Raw genomic sequence first — 21,170 nt, 5'->3', positions numbered from 1 at the left:
AACACCATGAGCATATCCCAGAATGAGAGTCTTTCCAGCAGCAGAAGGGATATCCTCAGGCATCTAGTGGGGAAGGAGGGAAGGCCTCGCCAGCAGCTGGAGCAGGGAGCTCTCTAGGTGAGGCACAGAATCTTCCAGTCTCAATAGAAAGCATCTTCGGTACTCTGCCTGCCAAGGTGCCTGAAATTACGCTGGATGTTATTAAATGGATGTGCCCCAAGAAGTCATGCTTATGGCCAGCTAATAGGTCATAAGGGCAGTAAGAAAGAGAAGTGATTTGCAAAGCAAAGTGAGGAAGGAAAGAGCAGGCCGTTCCCCGCTGTTGCCCACCTCTGTCCGGTCCTAAGACTCCTGGTTCCCAGACATGTGGGTGGTGGGCGGTGTGGTGGGTAAAGTAGGATGGGGCCCATCCCTCCACTAGGTCCAGCCTCTGCAGTGCTAGGCGGCAGCAACAGCCACCAGCCTTAATGCAGAGATTTCCCAAGGACTGAGCAATGTCCTCACTGTTACTGAGGAGCTCATAAGTGCCAGGGACTGTGGCCTGAGGGAGAAGGAGGCGCTACCCCAGCTGCGGGTATTACAGAGGTGAGTCAGATTAGTCACATGGCAAGTCAACAGAGATAAATACAATAACTTATTTATATAATAAATGTAATAAATATAATAACTCTGGATCAAGAAAAATGCACAGAAAGTAAAACAGAGTGATGGAAAAGTAACAAGGTGGGTCAGGGGTTGTTCTTTAGATAAGGTCAGCAGCCAGAATGACCTGGAGGTGGGGGCTGTGTTCCAGGTGGAGGGAAGAGCAAGTACAGAGGCCCAAAGATGGGGCTGACGGCTGACAGTGTCCCAAAAGAAATCAGGTCGGTGTGGCTGGTCCGACCCTGGAGGGGGCAAAGGGAGGATAGAGCGAGACATAGAGGCCAGATTGTACAGACCACGGGAAAAGGGTGAATTCTATTCTGAGAATAATAGAAGCCTCTGAGTATATTAAGCAGGATGGTGACATAATCTAACTTGTATTTTTTTTCTTTCTTTTTTTTTCTTAATTTTTTTGGGGGAAAGAGAGCATGAGCAATGGGGGAGGGACAGAGGGAGAAGAGAGAGAGAATCCCAAGCAGTCTCCACACTCAGCTCAGTGCCGAGCCTGACTCTGGGCTCAGTCCCACCACCGTGAGATCATTGACTCGAGCTGAAACCAAGAGTCGATGCCCAACCGACGGAGCCACCCAGGCATCCCTGATTTGTGTTTTCTAAAGATGCTTCTAAGTGTGGTGCAGAAAACAGGCTGAGATAGGACAAGCTGACACTATTGCTCTGGGAGGGAAGATAACAGCTGTTTGCAGATCTTGGCCATGCACAGTAGAAGGTATGGTGGGCCATCAGAAAGGTGCAGGTGATGTGGTGTGGGGTGTGGGCATTCCTGGGGCAGGTGAGCAGCTGGGCTGGGATCTTCAGCCTTTCTCTTCTTCCTCCCATCCTGAGGTCTTTTTCTCCTCTGGTCATCCACCTTCTCAGCCCAGTCGTTTGCACACAGCATCGCTAGGTCCTTTTCTTCTCACAGAGAAGAGGTCTGGTATAGAGCGGGGAGGTCCAGCAGGCAAAGGGGGTGGAAGGCAGTGAGCACAGCCAAACCTCGGAGGTTGCAGGCCGAGTGTGACACCATCCCGCTTCCCAGGTGGGGTGGCTAGGGGGTGGCACCTGGCCTCTCTGAGAGGTGGAGAAACACATCAAAGACTGAGCTTAGAGACTGCCTGGATGGAAATGTGCCGAACCAGGAAAAGAAGAAAGTGTACACTCTATGCCTCAGGAGTCCTTGTCTGGACATTAGCAAGGTCCCCACCATGCCTCCTGCCGACTCCCTGAAGCCAGCTGCAGCCTTTTCCACCCGCGGCGGTGTCTGGTTGTCTGCCCAGAACCCACTGTTCCGGCGTTTGACTCGAGTGCTCTCTTTCCTGTTCCAGCCCAGTGATACGCCAAGTTCTCGGAGTCCTCTGAATCTGCCTGGCACCAGAAGTGAGATGGAAGAGAAGGTAATAGGATTTGAACTTATGTATTTAGTTTCTTTACTTCAACTTCCATTTCCACCCCCCCCTTAATTCAATCTGCTGTCTCATTTTTCCAATCATAAATGCTGCCTTCACCCCTTACCTTAAATCCCTTCAGAACAGAACCAGTGGTAGAGGTTAGAGCATCTGTTTCCATAGCAGTGCACCTGCTGAGACTGACCCCTGCCCTGAAAAACAGCCTCTGCCCAGCACGTGTGTATTTGAGCACAGAGACACTGGTCATTTTCCTAAATATGCCAGGTACTTCAGGACACTGTTCAGCCATTGAAAAAAACTTTCCAGAACACCTGGAGGTACACAGGTCTGTAAGGAAAAGAGTCTCCTTCTATTTAGAGATTTAAAAAAAGAAAAGAAAAAAGACCTTGGCATGTTTCTACTTGTGTGTATTTTTGCTTTTTAACTATTCTCTGTTCTGTTGAAACTGGGGCCTGGGCCTGCAGGTGTCCAGGGAACTCTGGGGGGCCTGTGTGCCCCTCTCCTGTAGAGGCCAGTCAACTGCCATGAGCAGTCTCCACCTGCACAGGGTTCCAGGCATACCCCCAGGGTCTGGTACAGTGAGCAGAGTAGGTCCCAGAATCTTTTGAAGGGCGGATGGCTCAAGACAGTGCCACCACCCAGAGAGTGAAGCAGCCCAGCTGGAATAAACCAGAAACGAAGCTTTGCATTTAAATCTCAGCTTCAGATCCTTCTCTGTGCCCCTAGTCTATCACATTGGGCTCTAATGTCTTTTATTCATGCATCTATTAGGGGATGGAAATAAATGTTTGATTCATCTCTTTTCAACAAAAGTTCAGAATATGATACCTTTTATAAAGATAACAATAAATAAATAAAAGCTAGGAGCCCAAAGGCTGGGATTATTTTGCCTTACTTCGTGCTGCTTATCGTAAGTTTGTTATTTACTGAGTATCCATGTGGCCTTGGACCTGGCTTGGTCCTTTATCTTGTGCATAAATATGGAAGGTAATCTTAAAAAGCAAAGCTGTCAGCTAAGCCCCATTGGCTCTGCATGTATAGCATGAGTGCCAGCACATGAACCCTGGCCTCGCCAGGGCTGCCCCCGCGCCTGGGAGCTGCGGGCATTGCAGCCAGGGCCGTGAGCGCCCCCTGCCGCACGCAGGCGGGTGGAGCTGGGAGCCCTCACCTGGCTGCCTGCCCTGGAATGCTCAGTAGTTACAGGGGTGCCCTCTGGGTGCAGGCTGAGCTGTGGTCTCTCTGACCTCTCTAAATATGTACAGTTTGTTGAGGCTGCGCATCTGCATTACGGTGCTGCAGTTCATCCTGTGAGGGACTGCCCTTGCCCCTGTGCCACACGTTTCTGCCCGCCCTTTTTCCACCTGGGGGCCTCCCCCTTTCAGTTGCTTGGGGCACTCGACTCAGGGCTCTGTGGCTTTGGAGTGATTGTGCTAGAACATTTTTGTGGGTAGCAGTTTTGTGCTAGAACATTTTTGTGGGTAGCAATTTCATGGCCTAGGTATAGATGATAGATACACTTTGTTGTTGTTCCTTCATTCCTCCAAAAAATACTTATTGAGCACTTGCCAAATGAGATTTGCTACTTGGGCATAAAGGAGAATGAAAAGATGAAAAAGACACGTTCCCTGACTCAAAGGGCTAAGGTAGAAGCTGAGGGACGTTTGCAGGTGTCTGACGTCATGTCTTAGATGATAGAGTCCTCAACATAGAGATGAGCTGATCCAGGGCTCAGCAAACTATGTCTTATTTTAGGCTTTGTGGCCATAAAGTCCAACCAGGCTACTCTCCTGCCTCTTCCTTTGTAGCACAAAAGCAACAGAAGACAACGGACAATGGGTATGGCTGTGTGCTGGCAAAAGTTTATTTACCAAAATAGGCTGTGGGCAGGATTGGGCACCCTGGCTAAGTTTTGTCAACCACCCCATCTAATCTAACCTCCCCCACGTATTATTCAGAGCAGGAAAATTAGTCCCTGAAAGGTTATATAACCTTTATGAATTAATGCAAATGTCACTGGCCAAATAAAAAGTCAGTGTCTTTTAATTCCCAAAGCACTGCTCACCTCGCTGTCCCAGTGAGCCCTGTCTGCTCAAAGCGGTCCCTGGGCCGGGCCAGGCAAGGTGCTGCCGCTCTGGGATTCCTCACACATTGTTCTGATCTGGGCTGTGTGGTTTAATCTCCATACAGGTGGCTCCAGTTAAACCGTCTCGGCCAAAAAGGCACTTCTCTTCTGCTGGAACCATCGAAAGTGTCAACCTAGATGCCATCCCCCTGGCCATCGCTCGCCTGGACAACAGTGCTGCCAAGCACAAATTGTCCGTTAAGCCAAAAAACCAGAGGGTGTCAAAGAAGCACAGGCGACTTGCCAGGGTATGTAGAGCCCTTCCAGGCTGACCGGGCAGATGCCCTTGCTTGCTTTTTTGCCAAAGGGGGTGGTACTGGGAGGGGCCAGTAGAAGGACCTAGGTCTCTCCCATCAGGGACCTGGTGTCACTGGTGTGTTGCAGTGAACAAGGGCCAGCAGGCCCATTTCCTTTCCATCGCCCCTTAAAACATGCTGTCTGCCTGGGGGCTGGTGGACCTCAGAATGAGAGGCTGCCCTTTGAGGGCCTCTTGAACACTTTGTACTTGGTTTGCCACAGAAAGGTGACCCAGCTCTCCTGCTATGGCTTAGCCAAAGGTTCTTCAGTGTGACAAGGGTGGACTTTATTTCCTCATCTTTCTAATGCTGGGCTATTGGTTTTCCTACGATTCATTTGTACTGAGCAAAAGGAATGTGAGAATGACCAATAAAGGGGCTATTGAGTAAACACGAAGGTGATGTGTTTTCCTCCACCCTTGCAATTACTCCTGGTGTGCTGGCCTGGGTTTACCTAGCTCTATACTTAGGAACAGCGGCCCCTTCTTTTGAGATGAAGAGGGCCACCGACATTGTGATAGGGTGGGAAGTGGTTGCCTGTGCCAAAGGCAAAGGCTAATTCTTTTTTCCTTACCGTTAGGATCGACCAAATGAACAAGGTGGCCTTCCACATCAGCTGTCCCTCGACCAGAACGGACACTCTGGAGAAGAGAAGCCAATTTGGCACGAAGAGGAACCAGAGCTGCTGGAGTCCGAAGAAGAAAAGAGATGCCAAGAAGAATACTGGCTAGAACTTGAGGCCAAGTGCAAACGGCAAAAGGCCGAGGCAGCAGAGAGGAGACGTCTGGAAGAGCAGAGACTCCAGGCCCTGGAGAGGAGGCTTTGGGAAGAGAATAGAAGACAAGAGCTCTTGGAGGAGGAAGGAGAGGACAGGGAGGGAGAGGAGACAGAACTACAGCTCGAGGCAGAAGAGGGGCAGGGCAAAGAGGAGAAGCAGAGACTCAAAGAGCAAGGTGGCCAAGGCCAGGAGTGGAGAGAGCAAGAGGAAGGAAGGCACCTGGAGGCCCAAGAACAGGCGGTGTGGAGAGGGCAGGAGGCTGAGAGGCAGCGGCAGTTAGAAGAGGAAAGAGAGTTGAAGGAGCTCAGGAGGCAGGAGGAGCTGGAGGAGCAGCGGAGGCAGGAAGCGGAGAAGCAGCAGCGGGAGGAGGAGGAGCAGCGGCAAAGGGAGGAGCAGCAGAGGCTGGAAGAGGAGCAGCGGCAAAGGGAGGAGCAGCGTAGGCTGGAAGAGGAGCAGCGGCAGAGGGAGGAGCAGCAGAGGCTGGAAGAGGAGCAGCGGCGAAGGGAGGAGGAGGAGCAGCGGCGGCGTGAGGAGCAGCAGAGGCTGGAAGAGGAGCAACGGAGGCGGGACGAGGAACAGCGGCAAAGGGAGGAGCAGCTGCTTTTGGAAGAGGAGCAGCGGCGGCTGGAGGAGGAGCAGAGGGAAAGGGAGGAGCAGGAGAAGGAGGCCACGGCGGCGGCAGAGAGAAGGGCGGAGCTGGGAAAGCGGGAGGAGGTGGAGGTGCCCCGGCCGGAAGCCGCCCGAGGGCACGAGGAGAAGCGGCCGCAGCCGGAGGACCTGAGGGGCTCGAGGAGCGCGCTGCAGGTGGACTCTGCAGAGAAGCCCGGGAAACGCGAGCACCTGCAGCTCGAGAAGCAAAGAGAAAACTCTGAGGAATCAAGGATTTGCGAGAAGCAGAGCCGGGAGGCCGCGCCGCCCGGGGAGCAGCAGGCGCAGCGCGGGGATCTTCCGGGGCACGGCCGTCGGGCACGTCAGGACAAGAGACCCGAAAGCGGCCCGCAGCCTCCGCAGACGCAGGGGGCGCCCGTGGAAGAGACGCCGGCCCCCGGGGGGAAGAAGGAAGCTGCCGCTCCGGAGACCGACCGGAAGGTGGAGGAACTGCGCTGGCAGGAGGTGGACGAGCGGCAGACCATGCCCAGGCCCTACACCTTCCAGGTGTCGTCGGGAGGGAAACAGATTCTCTTCCCCAAAGTCAATTTGAGCCCGGTGACGCCCGTGAAAGAGGCGGGGCCCGCTCCTGCTGCCCCCGAGCCCAGGCCCCCCAGGCCCGGCCCGGCGCCCCCCGCCCTGCCCTGCTCCCTCAGCGTCCCCCACACGGCCATCCTGGTCACCGGAGCGCAGCTGTGCGGCCCGGCCGTCAACCTGAGCCAGATCAAGGACACGGCGTGCAAGTCTCTCCTGGGCTTGTCGGAAGAGAAGAGGCACGCGGATGGCCCCGGCCCGGAGCAGCCGCCCCGAGCCGCCGAGCCGCGGGCGGGCAGCGGGAAGGCCCGCGCCCCGGAGTCGGCGGCCGCTGGGGCCGCGCTGGCCGAGTGGGCGTCCATCCGATCCAGAATCCTGAGGGGCGGCGAGCCTGAGCGGCGCGGCGACGGGGGCCCGTGCCGGCCGGCGGAGGAGCGGCCGGCGGAGGAGCAGCCGCCCCGGGCCCGGTGGGAGTCCCGCGGGAGCCTCCGCAAGACGCCGCCGCTGAACGCCAAGTTCTCCATTAAGCCCGCTTGGCAGAAATTCTCCGACGGCGGCGCCGAGACCTCGCGCCGGAACGCGGAGGCGGAGGGCGGTAGGAGGCGGCCCTCGCCGTGGCCCGGGGACGCGTCGGGGCCGCAGCCCCCCGCTACTGGCGAGCGCCCCCGGGGCGCAGACGGGCCCGAGCCCGACGCCACGGAGGGATGCAAATTTGCCAAAGACCTCCCGTCCTTCCTGGTTCCGAGCCCTCCGTGCCCGCCGCACAAAGCGGGGGCCCCCGCGGAGGCCGGCGCCGCGCCGGACGGGGAGCCCACCGGGGCCGGGGGCAGGCCGGACCCCGCGGCGCCTGGCCAGGAGGAGAAGGCCTCGCCCTTTGGAATAAAACTGCGAAGGACCAACTACTCCTTGCGCTTCCACTGCGACCAACAGGCCGAACAGAAGAAAAAGAAAAGGCACAGCAGCACCGGGGACAGTGCGGAGGGCGGGCCGCCGGGGAGCGCGCCGGGAGAGGAGGCGGCGGGCGCGGCCCCCACGCCAGGCCCGGCGCCGCCCGCCGCCTGGAAGGACTCTGCCGACCGGCCGGCCAGCAGGGGGCCCGCGGCGCCCAAGCCCGCCCTGGCGCCCAAGCCGGCCGGCCAGACGCCGCCGTCCTCCCCGCTCTCCAAGCTCAGCCGGCCCTACCTGGTGGAGCTGCTGGCGCGCCGGCCGGGGAGGCCGGAGCCCGAGGCCGCCGAGCCGGGCAGGGAGGCTCGGGACAGCAGCGCCCCCTGGCCGCCGTCGCCGCCCGCCGACAGGAGGAAGGCGCCCCGGAGGGCCGACGAGGAAGCGGCGGACCCCGGGAGGAAGCCCGCGCGGCCCGAGAAGCCTCCCCAGACCCCCGAGGCCGCGAGGAAAGGTAGGTGGGGACACGGACCGCCGCGCTGCCGGTGACCGGGAACGTGGAACGCGGCCCCCGTGCACGCGCTTGCCCGCAGTCCCGGCCCGAGCAGGGACGCACGGGAGGCTGGGCTCGTCTCGGGGCCGTAGTGGCACCAAGGTGCGAGGACAGGGGCTCTTCAGCCTCGGCATCGGCCTGAGGAGCTTCCAGGTGGATGATTGGCTGCGGCTGGGTTTTGTGCCTCCCGGTGCCGGCAGCTTGCGGCGCGAGGCGTCGCTGCCGCTGCCCCTCCGGCGTCTCCAGCCGGGCCGTGGTCAGGGCTGCGGTCACCTGCGTTGGCTTCGGTGCCCTTGAGAACCTTCATCTATTGCTTTTTCTTTCCTGTTTTGTAGAGTTGGAGGTAAAGTTGGGTCCTAGTCCAGGAAGTTGCATTCCTCAGAGAAGTTCTCCCCGAGGGTTTTAGGAAGCCCGCAGGCCTTCTCTCTGGGTTAACCGTTTAGGAAGCTTCCTGCGGAGGCCGGAGCTGCTTCCCCAGCAGGCCGGCTTGGTTACTTGCCTCGCAGAAGGAAGGTCCACCGTCCTTTTTAACCACGCCTCAGACGGACCGCGTGTCGACCAGCAGTTTCCAGACCCTTTCTCCCTCATTTCCGTCGGCCCTGCTGATGAGCCCACATTCAACCTTTTGTTTGCATTTTTGTTTTTACGTCCGTGCTGGGGTAGCCGAGGGGAGTCCCGCAGACCCGGTAAGAGCCGCCCCTTAGTTCCCTGTCACCTTGTGGGGCTCATGCTCGCCAGCCCCATTGGCTCTCAGAGCTGGGCGTTTTGTGGGCCTGTCAGGTAGAAGCCTTAAAAGTTGGGGCACCAGATGTGGAGTCCAAACCCTTTGTTCCTCAAGGAGGAGCCAGGACTTGTGAGTTCCCTGCCTCCCAGTTGTGGGTTGCTGCACAGGAGGGTGGGTTTATGGTGAGCTTGTGCCTCAGCCTCCCCAGCCCCTTCCACATGAGGTTTTCCTCTTTCACCCAGTGTGTAGGAATTGCTGGGCTAGCTTTTGGATTTTTTTTTAAAGGGATTTGTTGCTGTGTAGCTGTATATTGGGTGTGTCCGTGGGAGGAGAGGAGTTCAGGAACCTTCTGTGTTGCCATCTTGAACTGGAGCCCAATTTTTAGTCTTAACATTAGCGTTTGTCATTAGATTTTATGGTCTCCTCAAAGTCCTTCGGTCTGGGGGACTCCGTCCCTCTCCTTAGCTTCTCTCCAAAGAAATAACTCTCTTGTGCTTCTTACTCTTAGAGAAGTCCCTTTGATTATTAAAATTTTCTACCAAAAACTGTTACTGTCTTCTCTCCAAGTATCTAGATTCTGGGCTGTCAGGCTCTGCTGATTGAATTTGTCTTTGTTAGAAAAGAAGCGTGAGAGCGAGGTCCACAGGCCCTGTTGGTGTTGCCAGAGACCGCTGGCATTTTCCCACCTCATTCGAGGCCAGGCTGACCAATGCGTCTGACCGAACACCCCCATCAGCAGAAAAATGTTAAGCCTGGGTCTGCGGTTTCATTTGTGAAGTGTGTACCGGTGGTGCCGTCATTAGCTAAAGCCCCCTGCAGCACCATATACATTTAGGGCAAAGGTCCCTGAAACAGCGGTGGACATAAGTCTATGTTGCAAATCACGGTGCTACCTTTTCTTTTCCTTGGCCAAGTCCTCCTCCGACCTGCTGCCTTCATAAAGTGACCGGCGAAGAGCTTGTCAGCTCCGCTAGTTCTTCTGTTTGTGTTCTTAGTAGCCTCGCCGTAGGCCGCAAGCACACACGTGAGGACAGCGCTTGGTGTCCTCCTGCCTAGTCCTCCTGCCTCGCTGCGCTTGGTGCTTCCAACTTCCCCCGGGGGTCTGTAAATACACGTTCATTCTGTATGGCCTTCTGGTATTTAGGCTGAGTGAGGATGTCAGTGCCAATCTAAATATTAAATATTAGAAAAGCTTGATTTCAATTTTTCTTTTTAGATTTACAGATATATCAGAAATTCTAACTTTTTCTTCCTTTAGCCCCTGAATTGCCTTGCACATACTCTCTTCTTTTTTTTTGGTGGACCACTGCTTTATTTATTTATTTTTCAAGGACTTTATTTTTGTTGAGAGAGAAACCATGAGTGAGCACAAGCTGGGTAAGGAGCAGGGATCCCCTGCTAACCTGGGAGCCCCATATGGGGGGCTCGACCCCTGGACTCCTTGATAATGACCTGAGTCAAAGGCAGACGCTTAACCTTCTGAGCCACCCAGGGACCACTGCTTTAGAAAGAGATTCCCAACCCTAAGGCTGAGGCGGTGAGGTCCAGTCCATAGGTTGAGCCACTGGGAGGGCTTTGACTCTGAATCCACCCACAGTGGGAATTAAAATAACAGTGGTAATCCCCCTGTTTGTCCTCTAGAGGTCATCTCATTCTGAAATTCCTACCTCCTTAAGGCAGCCCTTTGTCCAAGTACTTACCTGCGGCAGCAGTGGCTAAAGCCCTGGAAAGGCCAGCATGTACTTGCTCTTGTCCCCAGAACCTGAAGGGGAGAGAATCTGAATGGGCTCTGGTTCCCCTTGTCCACTGAGTTTAGAATGAGAGAGAATAGGGTTTTTTTTTTTTTTGTTTTTTTGAGAGAGAATAGGTTTAAATAAATGTTTTACCCCTGCTTCTTCCACCTCAACTCTGATTTTTCTGTGACCTTGTGGTAGCTCTCTGGGCCAGTCCGAAGTAGGTGATCTAGAACTTTATTTTAGGATGTGAGAGTCGAGTCATTATTTGTTGAAGGCCTTTGGGTAACCCGGGCTGAAATTCAGACAGGAGCCCCATTTAACGTTTTTTATTTGTTGATCCCCGGGTGCAAACCAGACTTGTTAGGCCTTTACATGTATTGTGTTACAGCCTTTTTAAAATCTGGTCATAACTCTAAAATATGCTATTCAAGCCACCGTTCTAAGGAAACTAAAATCTGGCTAGTGATTTACCGTTGTTGTTTTTTTTTTTTTTTTTTTTTAAGATTTATTTATTTATGATAGACACAGAAAGAGAGAGAGAGAGAGAGAGGGAGAGAGAGAGGCAGAGACACAGGTAGAGGAAGAAGCAGGCTCCATGCCGGAGCCTGATGCAGGACTCAATCCTGGGACTCCAGGATCACGCCCTGGGCCAAAGGCAGGTGCCAAACCACTGAGCCACCCAGGGATCCCCTGATTTACCTTTTTAAATTAAAAAAAAAAAAAAAACAGGCAATCATACTTTAAAGGTATTTGACCCTGTGATAAAACACAGTTCAAAATTGTCTGGAAACTGGCCAGCTGTTTTAATGACCTTCAGATGGAATGTTTAGTGTAGGATTCCTTTCACATAATAGCTTTAAATAGAAATCATTTGGATCTTGGCAATTTGATTTTTCAGGTATTTTACACACAGGTGTTACATTGCCCTGGAGTAAAACAAAACAAAACAAAACAAAACTTTAGTTCCCATGTATCTAAAGCTTCTCGCTTAAGCTTAATGCTTACATGTGGTGAATACAGTTGACCCTTAAACATTGTGAGGGTTAGGGGCGCCAACTTCCTGCACAGTCTAAATCCATGTATAACCTTTGACTCCCCAAAAACTAAACTCTTAACAGCCTACAATTGACTGATAGCCTTACTGATAATGTAAACAGTGGATTAACTCATATTTTACATATTTATATGTATTATACTGTATTCTTAAAGTAAGCTAGAGAAAAAATGTTATTAAGAAAACTGTAAGAGAAAATACAGTTACAGTTACTGTACTGTGTTTATTTTTAAAAATCCACACATAAGTAGACTTGCACAGTTCAGACCCGTGTTTTCAAATGTCAGCTGTATTTTTTAGATTTTTTTTGGTTAAAGATTAATTAAAAATACCTTTCAGATTTTTTTTTAATACTTCTGAAAAAATGCTGGTTTTCTTTACTGTGAGAGATCCCACCTGAATCTTTATTTGATGATTAGGGATCGTGTAACGACCAAGAGTCATTACAAATAGGAATTCTCAGGGCAACTGGGTGGCTCAGTTGGATGTCTGCCTTCAGCTCAGGGTCCCGGTATAGAGCCCTACATTGGGCTCCCTGCTTAGGGATGGAGTCTTTTCTCTCTCTCCCTTTCCCTCCACCGTGCGTGCGCTCTCTCTCTCTCTCTCTCTCTCTCAGGTAAATAAATAAAATCTTAAATAGGAATTCTCTTTGTGCAGTGTCATAGATCTAAAAGTATAGAAAATCAGAATCTGCCCCTTTTTGGTGCTTGAATTCTTAATTTGATTTTACTTTGGTTCTTTCTCCTCAATATAAAGTCAAGTTGAGGGCAGCCCAGGTGGCCCAGCGGTTTAGCGCCGCCTTCAGCCCAGGACGTGATCCTGGAGACCTGGGATCGAGTCCCACGTCGGGCTCCCTGTATGGAGCCTGCTTCTCCCTCTGCCTGTGTCTCTGCCTCTCTCTCTCTCTCTGTCTGTCTCATGAATAAATAAAATCTTAAAAAAAAGTCAAGTTGCCTTAGAGCCCTGGTTGGTAAGGTTCTGGATCATCAAAGGGTAAACTTCTAGTGGATTTCAAAAAGAACAGGACTATAGTGAGCCCTTTTCCTTTGGCATAGTAAAGGATTCAGTGCCAGAATAATTATCTCTCCAAAAGGACACAATTTTTCCTTGAGGGAAAACAAGGGGGTGATTTTCATAGACCTAAATGGTAAAGAACAGGTCACTTTGTAGAGCCACTTTTGCCAAGCACTGTTCTAAATGTCCTGATACCCAGGATCTCTTCATCTTCGGGGCAGCCTGATGAGGCATGTCACGTGCCATTATTGTCTCTACTTTGTGGGTTAGAAAACCGTAGGGAAGTTAAGTAGCTTTTGTTTGACGTGAGGTCAAACCTGTAGCTGCTCAGTTTAAAAGTCTAGTTACTCAACCTCTGATACCTGTGAAGGTATGTTTACCCTGTGTTTACAAAACACCTGTGAAGCGTGTTTACCCCCGTCGCATAGGCGAGGCCATCACCCGCAAGAAAAGCACAGACTGGAAGGCAGAAGTCCTAGGTTCCAGCTTCAGCCTGTGCACTAACTGCCAGGTGGCCTTGGGCAAGGCACTGGGTGGCTGCGGACACTCATGCCTCCTGCCTGTTGGGGGAGAGCATTGGACCCAAATCACAGTTTCCTTCCGCATTCCTCACAGCCCTGCTCCCCCCCACCCCCAGCAGCCTCACTAGGTAGAGCAGTATCCCTTTTACCTCTTTCATACTTTGGGGTTCCATGTAGGATGTTTGGGGGCAGGGGGTTTAATAAACAATAAGAACAACAAATCAAATAACAGCCTGGGTCCTCTGTAGGCCTGAGATTTTCTGACACAGGAGATCTTATTTTGAGGGAAGGAAAATGCTTCTGTGTCTGTTGGTCAGACATGTGACCTCCCCACCGAGAGAAGTCGCTCAGGCATCAGTGCACAGTTCGTGTCAGGAAAGGCAGCTGAATAGTTCGTATCACAAGTGTTGGGCGGGGGGAAGTGAGCAGCCTCACTGCAAACCTGTTGCTCTTGTAAAAATCCACACATAAGTAGACTTGCACAGTTCAGAGTAGTTCATAAGTAGACTTGCGGGTACTGATCACAATGCCTACGGGGCTCGTGGGGGGGGCGGCTCTCCACGCCACCAGACAGCCCTCGGTTCTGATGCCAGCTACCTGGAGACAGCATCAGGCCCCACAGGTTAAGGACTCAGTCCTGCAAGACATCAGATGCCATTCCCAAATCCAGGCCATCGCCTGTACTTCTGATTGACCTAAATCAGAGATTCCCACGACCTCCTCTTTAGGTTCAGTTAACTTGCGAGAGTGGCTCCCAGAACTTGGGGAAACATTTTACTTACCAGGTAACCAGTTCATTATAAAAGGATGTAACTCGGGAACAGGCAGATGGAAATGATACAGAAGGGCACGGTATGGGGAACGGCATGGAGCTTCTGTGCCCTCAGAGCACACCTCTCCCCTCAAATCTCCATGTGCTCACCAAGCAGAAACTCCCTGACCCCTGTCCTTTTGGGTTTTGTGGAGGCTTTGTTACAAAGGCGGAGCTGATTAAATCCTCAGACACTGGCAACTAAACTCAATCTCTGGTCCCTCTTCCCTCCGTGGAGGTGGAAAGGGTGGGGGGTGGCGTTGCTAACAAAAGATCCAGTTCATCTAAGTCACATGGTTGGCTCCTCTGACAACCAGCCCCATCCTTAGGGGTGGTCCCAAAGCCATCTCCTTAACAGAACAAGAGACACCTTATGCTCTCATGCTCTCGATCACTTAGGAAATTCCAAGGGTTTTAGGAGCTCTGTGCTCTAGAAATGGGCACAAAGACCAAATACATATTTCTCTTTTCATTTTTTTAAAGTTTATTTAATCTCTACACCTAGTGTGGGGCTTAAACACATGACTCCCAAGATCAAGAGCCATATGCTCCACTGACTGACCCAGCCAGGTGTCCCCAAATATATTTCTTCTAAATCACAGTATCAGGGTGCCTGGGTGGCTCAGTTGGTTAAGCATCTGCCTTTGGCTCAGGTCATGGTCCTGGGAAGGAGCTGGGTGTCGGGCTTCCTGCTCACTGGGGAGCCTGCTTCTCCCTCCCCCCTGCTGGTGCTCCCTCCCCCCTGCTGTTGCTGGCTCTCAAATAGATAAAATCCTTTTAGAAAAGGGGAGGGGTGCTTGGGTGGCTCAGTCAGCTAAGTGAGTCTTGATTTCCGCTCAGGTCATGATCTATGCTCAGCGCAGTCTGCTTGTCCCTCTCCCTCTGCTTTCTTATCTAAAACAAAATCCTTTGGGGATCCCTGGGTGGCTCAGCGGTTTGTGCCTGCCTTCAGCATAGGGCATGATCCTGGACTCCTGGGATCGAGTCCCACAGCGGGCTCCGTGCATGGAGCCTGCTTCTCCCTCTGCCTGTGTCTCTGCCTCTCTCCCTCCCTCCCTCTCTCTCTCTGTGTGTCTCTCATGAATGAATAAAAAAATTTAAAAAAAAATCTTAAAAAAAAAATAATAATCGCAACATCACGTCTCTTTTTCCACAGAAAAGCCGATCCTTCAGAGCAGGCACTCTTTAGATGGCTCCAAACTTGCGGAGAAGGTTGAAACCGCGCAGCCGCTGTGGATAACGTTAGCGCTGCAGAAGCAGAAGGGGTTTCGGGAGCAGCAAGCAACTCGAGAGGAGAGGAAGCAAGCCAGGGAGGCCAAACAGGCAGAAAAGCTCTCCAAAGAGAATGTGAGTAGCCTGGTCTTCAGCTTGAACTCTGCCTTTCCCGAGTTTGGCTCTTTTAGGTCACGAGGATTTAAAAATAAATAAATGAAGCTAGCTGGAAGAAATACTTAGTGCAGAGCAATAGATTGACCACCGTTAAGCCCGGGAAGTGTTCTCAGTGATTTTGCCTGGTCTCCACGTGCTCTTTGGTCAACCTGACTTGGTAGACTGCACGACCCCTAGCAGCCGTCCCCCTCTGCCGCGGTTACGGGAGGAGTTGGGGAAATCCAGAGTCTTGCTCTGTGGCCCTGGCTTTGCAGTCTGTTCAGTGGGCCTCTCCTCGGGAAGCGGCTTCTCCTCTTTGAGACCTTCGTACTGAAGTGCTCCGTGCTTCCAGGTGGAGTCCAGCCGCCCCTGAAGAGCAGGGCTTGGGGGCTGGCAGGCAGAGGCCCCAAGGCCTTGCAGGGTCAGCCTTCCCGTGACCTTCAGTGGAAAACACACTTGGCCTGCCTCTCTGCCCACCCAGGTCAGTGTCGGCCTGCAGCCCGGGAGCAGCAGTGTCAGCAGAGCTGGGGCCCCGCACAAGCCCACCACCCAGCTGGAAGAGAAGAAGCCGGAGACTGCCGCATCCAGGCTTGAGCGCAGAGAACAGCTGAAAAAGGCCAACACTCTTCCTACTTCCGTAACAGGTAGGGAACGGCCCCTGCATCACCATGGTTACAGGCTTGTCTTCTCATAGCTGCTCTACGTCCTGAGCCCTGAGCGTGAGCACAAGCACAGCCTGTGAGGCCCTTGCCTCTCAGCCCTGCAAGTCCACTTGTCCATCTGACAGAGATCACCAGGAACTCCCCATCATCGTGGTGTGAGGGTATATGGTTAAGTCACCCTGCAGCGAGCGGGGAGACCTCAGATTTGGAGCATTTAGGTTTTCATGGGGTAAATCCTCCCACCGTGGCCAGTTTCAAGCTACCAGTGTGGTATCAACTGGTCCCCTAAATTCCTGAGGGTCGAATAAGCCCTCTCCACGCCCTACTGCCTCTAGTCCCAGCAAAATGTGGTTTATTAACTTGCTCCTGCAAGGGAGCCGATACACCATAGGAATCACCTAAAGAAAGGAAGAGGCAAGATTATAATAGGATTTGGGGGGAAGGGTGAAGTTTAGGTTAAAATTTAACTGGAATGGGCAGCCCCGGTGACGCAGCGGTTTAGCACCGGCTGTAGCCCAGGGCATGATCCCGGAGACCCAGGACTAAGTCCCACATTGGGCTCCCTGCATGGAGCCTGCTTCTCCCTTTGCCTGTATCTCTGCCTCTCTCTCTCTCTCTCTTTGTGTGTGTCTCTATAAATAAAATTAAAAAAATCTTTAAAAAATTTTTAAGTGGAATGGGGTCTTCGCAGTTTCCAAGCAGAGCAGGGATTGTATATAAAGGGGTTGATTTCAAACCTGAGCCGAAAAGTGGACTCAGGGTCCCGTTTCCTTTGACACTCAGAAGTGAAATGCGTGGAGGCTGCATCTGAAAAGCCCTACTTGGAGCTCTGCACCCAGGTTGGAAATGGAAGCTGCTTCTCTGAATCAGTGGCTCAGATACTCCAGGCAAAAGTGGGACAGTCTCTACTCACTGATGGGATTTCAAATAACAAGTTTCTGACTAGCATGACTTTTTAGAGAGCAAGGTTTTTCAGCTGAGTCCTTAATATTAATTAACAGCAGCGTTTCCTATTCATGACACACGAGACATTTTTAAAAAATTCTTTACTGTTAAAGTCATCCAGTAATGTTTCTGTTTCCTTGATAGACATCATTTGGAGGATGGCCAGAAGTCGGAAAGAGCTTCCTCCCATCTGTTTTCCGTTCTGGGTAACCTGTTCCCTAGAGGGCACCCCCCCCCTCCCCAGACATGTTTTATGCCTTTGTTACCTGCTGGCTTATAGGATGGAAATAGAAATCTCACCACTAAAGCTATATATACTGTTTTGGTGAGGAGAAAAAGAAAACTTCTATTTGAAAACCACCTTGGAGCACTGTATAATTTCTCAAGAACCTCCATGGGCAAAATTTCATTTGATCTTACACCGAAGAATTGAGGATTCTAAACATATGAGTGTGTGTCACAGAGATCATTCTTTCAAAATAAAATTCCAGAGTCAGAGATCACACCTTTCTCTGCCAGACTTCTGTGGAAGTACCAGAGAGTTAATGCAGTGCAGAGCGGCTACAGCTCAGTAAAGCAAACCTTTGTTCTGAAGCATTTGTCTTTTCCATCAGTATTTCTTGAGTTCTGTTTCTGTGCAGGCCATTGCCATGGGCACTAAATAAGACTCAGAGATAAGCCCAGATCCCTCACCTTAGAGGCCCCTAAGGTCTAGTAAAGAAAGTGTTAGGATTGTGAGACAAGCTTGGAAGTGGGGAGAGCTGGCAGGGGGAGCCAGGGGCCTCAAGAGTCGGGGAGGGGGAGCACCCAGGGCACCCTTGGAGAGGGTAACTTTTGACCTCACCTGTTCAATAAATTCAGACTGCTGGTTCGATCTCCTGGTTATATAACGAGAATCACAGAACTTACCTTGTATTTCTTATCATGTAGGTATAGCTTCTGTGCAGAAAAAATTAGGCTTCTAGAAACTCTGAAATTAAAAGGAGCTGCACTATACTTCTGCATGCAACAGTTCTGATCACGTCGCTTTCTTTAATTCTTCTCACTAAAGATGCCCAGTGATTCACTGGGTTTTCCTTTCTGAATCTTGTACTTCTAATACATCAGAATGTGGCTGTGACTTACTCTTATCCTTTTCCTTCAAAACGCAATCCAGTGGAGATCTCTGATTCAGCTCCCCCCACGCCGCTGGTGAAAGAAGTCACAAAGAGGTTCTCAACCCCAGATGCTGCCCCCGTGTCAACAGAACCAGCCTGGCTGGCTTTGGCCAAAAGGAAAGCCAAGGCCTGGAGCGACTGTCCACAGATCATTAAGTAGAATGACTTTTATCCACTCCTGTTGCCAGTTATTGGCTCTTCTCTTGCCCATGTTATTTATTTTTTATAGGAGGTAAAGAAACCAAGCTAGGGAAAAGCAGCATGTTTTTATAGGCTCTAAAATAATGTTTAGAAACTGAATCAGTGGCGTTCCTTGTAAAGAGTGTATTTCCACAATCCTAGGTCCTGGTGTCTTGAGCTCCTCCTCGTTCTCAAGAGAAAATTCCATCCGAGGGACCACATGAAGCAAAATCTCCAAACTAAGAACTTCTCACAAGAGCCTACCATGCCCCTTCCACAGCCTTTGCACACACACCCACACACACCATTTAGAACATGACTCTTGCCAATCTTTGTAATGGTTTTTTGATTCTCCGATTTCTTTTACCTGGAACATTTACCCTACCGTATGTTTGGTAGTTTCTTTCCTTTTCTACCATAATGGAGAAAGAGAGGGTCATATAAACAAGAACGCCCATGCTCCTGAATGCAGTAAGTGCGAGTCGTAAGTTAACAGTCTGGCGGCCAGCTCTGCCCATGTCTGCTTTTCTGAATTCTCCTTGATCCAGAACTGTAACACGGAAAGTCAGTTCTCACTCCCGCGACACTGTTGTCCCACAGGTCCTGTCGTACCAGTACTCTCCCTTAAGGGCGTGTTAAACATTTGGCCCAGTTGGCTCCTAGGGAACATTTTTATTTTAGGATCATGAAGAAAGGAAGCTACAGATTCTCTTTCCATCTCTAAGAATCTAAATGCAGTGGTTAAGATGTCCTGGCTCCATCTCGGTCCTGCCCACCAAACTAGATCCTGTGAGTCTGGGTCAGGAAAGTCTATTTTGGCAAAACTCTTCAGACGAATTTCTGATCCGTTCCAAAGGAGAACCTTGGGATACACTGCTTCCAGTGTCATCTAGCTTTTAAAACCCTTTGGGGGTCATTTCACCCAAAGAAGAGAAGTGGGAGGAAAAATAAAACCAATCCCCCCAAACCAGATATTACAAGGTAAGAGAGGCTACTCAATTGACTATCTCTGAATATTCCCTTAGGTCTTTAAGGAAAATTAACAGGAAGCCAAGATTTGGAGCCTTTGTAGTAAGGACTTCTGTGGAAAGTTTCTTTCTTTACCGTAATCGAGTGATTTCATATATATCGAGTTGAATGTTATTCAATAGCATTTATAGTTTTGAGCATTCACCTTGCTACCTTTAAAAAACAGCTCAGAGTCTTAAGTGGCCTTGCTATCCCACACATACCTGTGGTCCAAAGAAGGGGACATGGCAATTTAAAAGCATGAAGCATAGACCACCAGCAAACCCACACGTTGCCAATACTAACTTATTAGATTCTGACTCCACAGTAGAAGTACATGTCCTTTGCCCAGCGCATGGGGAATTGTATTCCTTTTTCCTCTCCTGCAAAAACACATTTTATCCATCATTATCTTCCTTTATGCTGAGCTCATTTGACAGGCAATGTATTGTTATTCTGTCATTCACCATAAAGCATTTCTTTCTGGAAATGACGGCTCAGCCTCATGGTAGCAGCTGTCAGGTGTGGTCAAGCGGATAGTTGTACTCTTGCAAGTTGGATCTAATATTCTCTTTACTAGACCTTCAGACTGTTAAGAATCAGTGTAACTTTAATCATTTTTATTCCTGTGGGAAGCAGTTATTATTCCACTGCATGTTTTCCATACTGATGTTCATTTATAAATCAAACACGTAGGCATTTGTTAGTTTTCAGTGATTTCATTACTAACATAACACACTTTTTAATGGGAATCTTTCCACCTAGAGCCCTGGTATTATAGTGCTACGATAATTCTTCTGAGCTTTTCCTTTCATTCTGTCAACTTTGGGTAATACCACAGTAAGGGTGGAGAACGGGAAGAAATCAGGTCATGATGAAGAATCCTAGATGAGTCCACCACTACTGGCTCACATACCACTGAGCACATAACAAAGTAGGAAGAAATACCTCAGTTACAAAGTTTATATTAAAGTCTTCAAAGATAAAAGAGTACACTGAGGAAAGGACAGTCACAGCACTTCCAGCAACTTCTAAAGGGTACATGTTCAATATTTCATGTAAAATGACTCCAAATTTGCACTAAATACCAATGAAGTGTTATTTTGCTTTAGTTGTGTTGCAGTCTTTTCTGATCAACAAACTATGGGGGAAATTCTGTAAAAAGAAAAGACTTTTTTTTAAATGAATGATTGCTATGTTAAATGTTTTTTTTTTTTTAACTTAAACATACTTCTCTTGGCAAAGATAACAAATTAACCTCTGTTCATAAATTTGTATATTAACTAGTTTTTTGTTTACTTTTTTAATTTTTCAAGTGCAATTGTTTCTTACGCATTACAATTAAATTATCGTTTTAGCCAGTTATCAGCAAATTATAGTATGTATTGTCTCTTCTTGTGACATTTAGTTTAATTGCTTATTTTAAAGCAGAAACATTAGTTACAAGTGTCTTGCGATATTTTTACCAGTAATAAAATTAAGTAGAGACAACAATGAAAAATATCTTAGTGTGCTTTTAATATTATTTTGAGATTTTTGGTTGTATAAAGTTTTAATGTAAAATGTCCATTATTGAAGGAAAGTGATCTTTCAATAAAAAATACCTAGAAGATCTTCAGCACGTATGGAATTTCCTTTTCAGGTTGAAGCTTTTGCTAATTTCAATAACTATCTACAAGCAAGCTCATACATAACTTTTGTTAAGAAAAATTACAAGGCATTTTATGTGCTACCTTATATTTTTTACTAGGTGTTTTAGAGAAAAATTAAAAATTTAGAGTAGTGGCAAATAAAATGTTTATCTCAATTCTAAATTGGAATTGAATGGTATGCATCTCAGAGAAAATATTACACAGCCGCCTTGTTCCACATGTGGGCCCTAGAACTATATAGCACTGGCTGGGGCTGGAAGCTTGTGAGAAAGGCAGCGTGGGGCCCAGGCCAGACTTACTGCTGACTCACAGGTCTCCCCTAGGGTAAAAGTGAGTGATGGGAGTGAGGCCCTCACGCTGGGTGCCACAAAACTAAGATAAATCCTGTTCTAATGCAGTATCTTTTAAAAAATACAAATGACTACTTGGGGGCACTTGTCTCAGTTGGCAGAGCATATGACTTGATTCGGGAACTGCTGA

The 21,170-nt window shown here is 49.9% G+C and overlaps 1 protein-coding gene across 9 annotated transcripts in view; it reads left to right on the top strand.

Annotated features, from left to right (window-relative positions):
* The window catches only part of CRACD (capping protein inhibiting regulator of actin dynamics), a 272,284-nt gene extending 251,628 nt beyond the window's left edge, over positions 1 to 20,656 (top strand). For 8 of the 9 annotated variants that reach the window (XM_072748931.1, XM_072748926.1, XM_072748924.1 and 5 more), the window contains 6 exons: positions 1,965 to 2,033; positions 4,233 to 4,415; positions 5,044 to 7,819; positions 14,875 to 15,065; positions 15,568 to 15,730; positions 17,850 to 20,656. In XM_072748931.1, the coding sequence (XP_072605032.1) occupies positions 1,965 to 2,033; positions 4,233 to 4,415; positions 5,044 to 7,819; positions 14,875 to 15,065; positions 15,568 to 15,730; positions 17,850 to 18,010 (3,543 nt within the window). In that variant the 3' untranslated portion in view covers positions 18,011 to 20,656. The remainder of the gene's footprint in view (positions 1 to 1,964; positions 2,034 to 4,232; positions 4,416 to 5,043; positions 7,820 to 14,874; positions 15,066 to 15,567; positions 15,731 to 17,849) is intronic. The other variant, XM_072748930.1, reaches the window with a different exon arrangement.
* Positions 20,657 to 21,170: the final 514 nt, after the last annotated feature.

The sequence above is a fragment of the Vulpes vulpes genome, chromosome 2 (assembly GCF_048418805.1).
Source record: "Vulpes vulpes isolate BD-2025 chromosome 2, VulVul3, whole genome shotgun sequence".
Taxonomy (NCBI): Eukaryota; Metazoa; Chordata; class Mammalia; order Carnivora; family Canidae; genus Vulpes; species Vulpes vulpes.
The sequence above is the reverse complement of the archived record's forward strand: the minus strand, read 5'-3'. Positions and strand labels throughout refer to the sequence as shown.